We start from the raw sequence: 8,684 nt of genomic DNA on the forward strand, positions 1-8,684 counted from the left end.
CATGGCCTCTTTCAACTTCTGCTTAATATTTTTGGGCTCTTTCTTGTGCTCGCCAACTGTCTCCGGAAGTGGGTGATACTGTGCGATTGGCTGTTGCAGGCCATCTCCAGTTCTAAAACTCTGACGCAGCTCTCCATATGTGTGGTCAGGCTTTCCACACATGAACTGGAGATGTTGCAGGGTCCCGAGGAGAGGATGGCCGTCCCCTCTCCTCCCCACTCCCAGGGCGGTGCTTGGGCTCCCTCCTGGGCCGAGGCTGGAGCGCAGGCCCTGCCTCTCTTCCAGTAGCGATTCCCTCATTTCCCTCCGACGCAGCCCTTCTCCTACCACACGCTTTTACTAAGCTCCTCCGGCTCTTTTCTGCCCACTCACCCAGCCTGGGAACATCTTCCTGTTGCTTGTCACCAGCAGCCTGGCATTTCACCATCTGGAGGACCTGAGTGTTTCCTAGAGGTGTAGAAACATCACTCGCACGCTGTGACATCATTTATGAAAGCAGTGTCTCGGACCAGCCAGCATGCAGGGAAAGGCCCCTGATGATGTACCACTTTTGCTCCCCACACAGGCTCTGGGGCTTTGCCTTTCCTTCTCCATGTCCCAGAGGTGCTGGCGCTCCAGGCACGGCCTTCATGTTCCCTTTGCTTGAGCTCCCACCTGTCCTGGGCTCAGGAAACCCACTGTCCTGTCTCCAGGCATAAACAGGCTATAGCTGCTGCCGTCTCATCTCCTTGTGCTGGCAGCATGAGCTCTAGGAGAGCGACAGAATCTTGGTTTTTCTCTCTGTTCTCAGAGACTCAGAGGTAGTATAAATAACCCCTTAGCTTCCCTGACCAAAGAATGGGAAGTTTTATTCAAACAAGGTTAAGGAAATGACCCCTGGCCAAGAGCGCTTTCTCACAGCGTGGATGCAGGAGCAAGAGAACTTTCACCAAGACCCCACCTGGGTGTGCTGGTCCCCTCTCCCCACCCCGCAAGCTGCATCGCCTGAGAAGCCTCCCTCCCTGGACGCCACACACTCCCCAGCCATGGCTCCCAGAGCTTGGCTCCTCATGCGCCTCTCCCAGCCTGCAGCGTCCCTTCCTGAGGGTCAACAGCATGGTCCTTTTGCAGAAGGCTGCGGCAGAGGGAGCGGTGGAAGCATGACCAAGGCCTCCACGTGCAGAACGCCTCCTGAGCAGGGGCGCTTCCCAGGACAGGCGCCGTCCCGATGTCGCTTCTGACACTGTGTGGATGGCAGCCCTGGTCCCTTTCCCACTTGCGCCTTCCAGCCAGTCAGGCATTGTGAGCGCGTTTGGTTGATCAGACCATGACAATCTGACTTCTTCAATCCTTCCCACTACTTCCCATAATACATACTATGACCCGATACATACATGGTAAATGTTTCGTTTTTTTTAAAAGATCATGGTAAAAAGTGAATTGCCATGAATACCCCTCAAATCCTCCCCCTCGTGTTGCGCACATTTCCCCATCACGCTGGTAACTTTCTGAAGCAGCGCTGGAGCCTTCTTTCCTGAGTGTCTTTATGAGATCTGGGCAAAAGTGCAGCACACGCTGCTGCAGGGCGGCGGGCTTGGGACAACATCGCCGTGCTCCTCGCCGCCATGTTCACCAGGTCTGGCACTGTGCGACTTGTGACTCTTCCCCAACATCAAAATAATCACGAAAGGAAAATGTTTCGAATCAGTTCAGGGCATCGAGGCAGCCGTGACAGAGTAAAGAAAGGCACAGAAGAGAGAGGACTCCAGAAAGCAGCAAGAAGGGTGAATAAAGCATTCAAAGTGAGGGGGAGAATTTTGAGGGAGATTAATAGAAATGTGTCTTTCTTTCTTTTTTTTTTTTTACGGAACCAGGGATTGAACTCAGGCCCTTGCGTTTGCTAGCCAAATGCTTATTCTACTGAGTCATCTCCCTGGCCCCAGACTATAATAATTTTTAAAAATTTACTTCACTGTATTTTTCCATCGCACCTTACGTATGAGCGTATGTGCATGTATGCATATGTGTACATGTGTGCATGCGTGCATGTGCATGTGTGTCCGCATCCAGCAAGCGAGGAACTGGTGAACAAAAGGGAATGCTCCAGGCATCTCTCCTCTGAGAAACTCTATATCACACTCTCCTCGGCTCCAAGAATTTCCTCTTGCCGCTGTGCCAACTGACCACAAGTTAGTGGATGGAAACACTCACTTGGCACCTAGCCTTTCTGGAGATCAGACCTCTGAAATGCGCTGCTGCCGGCTCCAAGGCCCAGGTGCTGCGGGAGCTTTCGGGCCTGTCAGTGCGGCGCGTCCTCTCACCTCTTCTAGTTCCCAGAGGCCGGGCTTCTTGCCCTCGCCCCAGGGCAGCAGCCAGTCGCCCGACCCCGGCGCTCTCTCCTGCTCCCTCCCCCACGAGCAACAGCCCCGAGATCGCCCCGCCTCTGGATGGTCGGACCCCCCCCCAGCCGTCACTTGATCGCGGTCGCAGCATGTAGGGGCCACACGCAGTAGACGCCCACCTGTTCCTGCACATTTTGGGAGGGGCGGATACTCTGTCGCACATGCCCTTCTCGGGGTGTCAGTAAAACGCATCAACATAGTGTGGCCATGTTTTTAAACTCTCAGAGAAGGTTTATTCCACTTTGCGTAATAGCCAGTGTTTTTCAAACTTAATCCAGGAAATTTTTCTTCTTCTCAAGGCATTTTTCCGTATTAGTCGACCTTCTCGCCGCCGAAACGAAGCACCTGAGGGCTCCAAGTTCAAAGCCGCGGGGTTTAATTTGACTCACAGTTTGGGGGACGCAGTCCGTGGGTGGCGGGGCCAGAGGAAGAAAGCAGGATGGAAGGCTCGGGGGCAGGGGCGTGGTTCACCGCAAGGCCACCGCATGCAGAGAAGAGGAGGAGCCGGGGAGCGCCCCGTCGCCGTGACCCTCCTCTTCCAGCCAGGCCCCGCCTGCTGCAGCTCGGTCGGTCGGCCAGGAGCTCCTTCCCGCATTGGCCCACGGGGCACAGAGTCCTATGAGCCAATCACTTTCCAAAAGCCACCCCTCTGAGCACATGAAACTTCCGGGTACCATTGAAGCTCTGAGTCATAATAACTTCTAGTCAATGGCTCATCATTCCATGGAGTGCTGCTGCTCATATGGAGGAACAGGCTCCAGTCTTGGAAGCAGCCTCTGTGTCCCTCAACGCGAGTGAATGGCTAAAGAGAGCATAGTGCTTATACATAGCAGAGCACTACTCTGCCGAAAAGAAGGATAACTTCAGTCATTTGTGGTAAATGGGTGCACCTTGAGACCCTAGTGTTAAATGAACTAAATCAGACACATGCGCTTAAATACCGCATAGTTTTTCTCCTCTATGAGAAACTCCAAATCAAATCAAAAGCAAAATAAAAGCTAGATAATAGGAAGTACTGACAGAGATAGAACTTTCTCCAATGAGAAGAGGATGAAGAGATGGAAGAAGGGAGGGGAGGGAATGAAGACCAAGAAACCAACGATGTGCCGTGCGCGTGTGCCAGCTCCACACAAGACAGTATGTAGCACGAACATGCGCTGATAAATTAAATTAAAAACAAAACAAAACAAAACCAGTGGGATTCAAACTGGTGTGTGCGCCTCTGAAAATTCAGAGACTTTCTGCGGATACGCCGCGGAGGAGCATTGTGGGCCTCTGAGTCATAGACCCAACTCCCCCCTGGACTCCGTACCTTCTCTGCGTACAGACTTTACACGGAGGCCTGGGGGGACTCGGGAGGTCCAGGCACGGGGACCCCCTGCCAGGCCCTGCTCAGGGCTCAGCTGTCACTCTACCTGGTCGTCCTGCCGGGAAGACCCTTGCTGAGCAGCACTGTCCGGGGCGCGGAACCTCCTGGGTCAAAGGGCTCTTTGACGGAACCGGGGATTGAACTCAGACCCTTGCGCTTGCCAGGGAAGCGTCTGTTCCACTGAGCCACCTCCCGCCCCCGCAGAGCTTCTTTTAATCCGGGAACCAACCACACTCATTGTTCCCAGCCTCCCGCGGAGCGGCATTTCCAGTAACGCTTTACTCTGTGCTTTTGATAAGTCCTCACTGAAATTTTAGTATCTTACAATACACCGAAATAATTGACATGATAACACACTCCAGAAGAAAATGTTCTTGTCTTGGAATTTACATTTCTATTTATGTGCACCCTTCGGCTGGAGATAATTATGATGGGTCGAGCCCATATTTTCAAGTGTAAGAACATACATGAAACAAACTTCTGCGGGTGAAATAGAATGCGGATACCATTTCAAGGAGAAAAAATAACGTTGCCAATTTTTAAAATGACGCTACTCACGCCGCTTTTATATGCCCGGTAACAGGCGTCGTGTTCCAGTGACGCTCGAATTATATGGAGCACATTTAACAGAATCTCCCAGTAGGTCAATATGAAAACGTCACTTATTACAGCATCTAGAATAGAATTCTAAAACTATCGATTTTAAAACTATCAAATTTTAAAAGTACATCAGGAGGTACATAAATTTTCAGACATTGAGGGCTTGGGGAGGTACTGGGTATTGAACCCAGGGCTTTTACACAGAGCTACATCCCCAGCCCATTTTTATTTATTTTGAGACAGAGATTCTCAGTCACTAAGTTGCCCTGGCAAGGCCTGAACTCATGATCCTCCCTCCTCAGGCCTCCCAGAGTACTGGGATTGTGGGCGTGTGCCACCTCCTCAGGCTCAGAGCTCTTGGGGCTGTGTGAGCTAACAGCATGGTGACCCTGGACCAGAGCAGAACACAGGACATTCTGGTGGCCAAAAAGCAGGGTCTGCAACCAGGCGGCCTGGGGAAAGGCCCTTCCCACAGGGCCTAAAGGTTGATGACAAGGTGGCCCGTATAGAGCCAGGCTCCCTCCTTTCACCCAGCCCTGCCCTATGGCACCAGCGTGCTTGGCCCAGGTACATAGGGGTCTCAGCAGCCACGAGCCCCTGCTTCCATGGTAACAGTAGGCACACATTTGGCAAGCCATGCTCTGTACCTGATGGCCTGCTGCACTTCTAGAGACCTTTAAAAAGACCTGCTAGGGTTGTTTATAAAGCTGTGACTGCACAGCAGTGTCTCACTTTCTGATACTCTGTGACAGATCCCCATGGACCCTTGTCCCTCTGGAATAAGCTCACAAGGCAGAACACATGTTCCTGCAACTGGGCCATCACTCAAGTCCGGAAGCTCCTGTGGAAATGATTCCAGAGCTCACAGAACAATCTTTTGAACATCCCTAGTGTCTGTACATATTTGCCTCTGGGAGACCTTTGTTTTTTGAGCAAAAGTTATTGACACAAAGGCCTGGTGACATGGTAGATGGTGACACTGGGCAACAAGAGCATTTGTCTTAAAACTCCGGAAGTGCATGGACCAAGAAGTTGGAGCTCTCTAGAGTAGGAAAGAATCAGGAGCCCCGTTCATTCCGTGTTCTCCGTGGTGTTTATTCTCCCAGAAGCTGCCAGGGAGGCCCCCAAGTCTACAGGAATATTAGCTTCCCTTAGTGTAAGTTCAGTGTGCGCTGGATTGTCTGCTCTGGTATTCCTCAGCAGTCTTCAGCAGACGCCCACCCATCCATTCCTGCCCACCCCCCAGCTAAGCTGGATGCTGCAGGTGGCCCTGCATTGTCCTCAGGCCACTTGACGAACCTTGAGAGGATCAGGATAAAAGCACACTTGAGTGATGAGTAACAGTGGCCAGTGGGGTTCACTGTAAATGTCAGCTTCGGCCTCTTGCTGATCTCCAAGAGTATTTCATCAGATCTCAGACTGCGAGAGTAAGCTGCCTTTTTATGTGCTCAAAGAAGAAAAACTGCTGGGAAATTATAAACAATGTCTGCTTTAGTTTTTTTCTACTGGGGATAGAACCAGGGCTCTGATATTGAGCCCCATTTCCAGGCTTTTTTATTTGGAGAGAGGGTCTCGCTCAGTTGGCCCAGGCTGGGCTTAAACTTGGGATCGTCCTGCCTCTGCTTCCCAGAGTGCTGGGACTGGAAGCATGCACTAGCAGGCCTGGCTATTTTTATAACTTTACCTATATTTGCTGAAATAATTTTGTTAGACTTATTTAGACAAACTGTTGTAGGTTTTTTTAAAAAACATGTTATTCTTAATATTACTCATAAAGAGGAAAATACCAGCAAAATAAGTTAGCTGTGGTTTTCCTAAGTCCATTCACACTCAGAACACAGCTTGTCTGGTGTGTTATGCGTACCTATAATCTGAACACGCAGGAAACTGAGGCAGGAGAATTACTGCAAGTTCAAGGCCAGCTTGTGCCACACAGCAAAGCCTTATCTCAAAAGAACAATGCAAAAAAGACTGCACTTTTTTAAAGCATTTTCGACCTTCAGTTATTGATGTCTGTGTTTCCCCCACGCTGCTGTCGTCTCTGCCATCAGGAGCCTTAGTGAGGCGGATCCTTTCTCTCCCATTTCTGGTACTGATGTATAAAGCAAAACACGCACAGGTGACCACAACCCCAGCACAACGGCTGCCTGGCAAATCGTGGCTCAGGACATGCTCCAACTTCCAAGATCTCCAAGGCAGAGTCACATCTGAGACGCAATGAAATATGGGTTCTTACACTTAAGTCATAAAGTCTTCCATGAGTAACTATTCATGTCCCCACTTCCCTAAAAAAGGGGATTGACACTGGGGCTATATACACCCCTGTCACTGTGCTCTAGTTCATTCCTGTACAGTTGGCAGAGCTAGGTGGTTTCATGGTAACGGCAGTTGCAGGCTGTCTGTGAGCTTGTAGAGTCAGGAAGGCCCTACGCGTCACGTCACGGGGCCTAGAACAGGCTAGCAGGAGCCAAGAGTCCTCTTCCTGCAGAGGATGTGAATGAGTCTGGAGGTGACAGGGTGAGCACCCCCGAATGTGGGGGATGGGGGTCACCACACAGCATGGGTTAGCTAGGGAATTGTGGGACATGGTGTAGGGCTTTGGATTACAAATAAAATTCAGCTTAGTGTGTTTTATTTGGGGAAACGTAGTTCACAGCTCTCATGTTCCTGCATGTCTCTCTTTCACTGTTGCAGGTCCTGATGTGTTTAGCTCAAAGAGCCTTGCCCTGCAAGCTCAGAAAAAGATCCTGAGCAAAATAGCCAGCAAAACTGTGGCCAACATGCTGATCGATGACACCAGCAGTGAAATCTTCGATGAGCTGTACAAAGTCACCAAAGAATACACCCACAACAAGAAAGAGGCCCACAAGATCATGAAGGACTTAATCAAGGTGGCCATCAAAATTGGGATCCTCTACCGAAACAACCAGTTCAACCAGGAAGAGGTTGCCATGGTGGAGAAGTTCCGGAAGAAGCTGAACCAGACCGCTATGACCATAGTGAGCTTCTACGAGGTGGAGTACACCTTCGACAGGAACGTGCTCTCCACGCTGCTGCACGAGTGCCAGGACCTGGTGCACGGACTGGTGCGGCGGCACCTCACGCCTCGGACCCACGGGCGCATCAACCACGTCTTCAACCACTTTGCTGATGTGGAGTTCCTCTCCACTCTCTACCGCCTGGACGGAGACTGTAGGCCCAGCCTCAAGAGGATTTGTGAAGGCATCAACAAATTGCTGGATGAGAAGGTACTCTGAATGGCGCCTCCCCCTGAACTTAAGGTCCCATCGTCCAGCCTGATCCAAGTGCAAATCAAGACCACAAGCAGAAACCCTTGTTGTCGATGTCTGTGTTCTGTCCTACTCATCCCTCTGATGTCAATGCTGAGCTGAGCTCAGGGGCATCCACCCCACTCCCATGGAGGTCTGGGCGTGCAATCACCTGCGCCCAAAAACTCCTTCAAAGCAGAGAGGCTGCTTTACTCCTCAAGGTCAACTTAGGGCATCTCAGAGAGAAGGAGCCCCAGATTAGGAGAGTGATCAGCTCCTGGGAGCCTCAGTCCCATCTCTGTCCTCCATCCTGGCCCCACCACACCCACCCGCCTACCACCCAGGGCTGTTGTGAGGATGGAAGGAGGTGATGTGTGTCCCCTGCTTCGAAAGCTCACCTGGGAGCTCTTGATGTCCTCTGCGTGGAGAGGGGTCAACCTAGATCTCGACCATGAGCAGCATGGAAGGAAAGAGTCACAGAATGACCAGGGAAGGCTTGCGATCTCTCTTCAAAGTGAGAGGAAATCAAAGGTGTAAAGTACACTTGCAAACTGAAGCATGTTGTTCAAGAGCTGTGTTTGGGTCTCAGAGTGCAGGCATAAGATGGCATGCAGGGAATCTGTCCATGGGGTGGGAACAGGGTTTCCTGGCCATCCAGCACCCCCACACTACGCACCAACCGGGCCAGCCAGGCCAGACTCCTCCTGCCCAGTGGTCACCCACGTGGCCCGGGAGGCTTCCATCCCAGAACATAGGGACAGTCAGGCAGATGAGTCCCCATTTGTCTTTCTTGGCCTTTCACAGTTGTTCTGTGCTGTCTTCTCTGGTCTGATAATAAAACAAATCTACCCTTCCAACAAGACCTCTTGGAGTTGTGATTCTTAAACATTCTCTGAAATTTTAATCACTGAATTAGATTCAGTGCCAGGAGTAACAGTATTGTAAGACGGAAGAAAATAAAGAGCAAGAGGTCAACACCCGCACAGGCAGGGGAAGGGCCCAGGAGCACACAGTGTGTGGCCGGTCTGTAAGTCCTCATGCGTAAGCCAGCTGCAGGTGCAGGCC

The 8,684-nt window shown here is 51.2% G+C and overlaps 1 protein-coding gene across 1 annotated transcript in view; it reads left to right on the forward strand.

Annotated features, from left to right (window-relative positions):
* The window catches only part of Tnfaip8l3 (TNF alpha induced protein 8 like 3), a gene marked incomplete at its 5' end in the record, with an annotated part of 31,566 nt that extends 23,107 nt beyond the window's left edge, over positions 1–8,459 (forward strand). The window contains one exon of the mRNA XM_023724059.1: positions 7,045–8,459. Within this exon, the coding sequence (XP_023579827.1) occupies positions 7,045–7,607 (563 nt within the window). The remainder of the gene's footprint in view (positions 1–7,044) is intronic.
* Positions 8,460–8,684: the final 225 nt, after the last annotated feature.

Source organism: Octodon degus, unplaced genomic scaffold (assembly GCF_000260255.1).
Source record: "Octodon degus isolate 3935 unplaced genomic scaffold, OctDeg1.0 scaffold00105, whole genome shotgun sequence".
NCBI lineage: Eukaryota > Metazoa > Chordata > Mammalia > Rodentia > Octodontidae > Octodon > Octodon degus.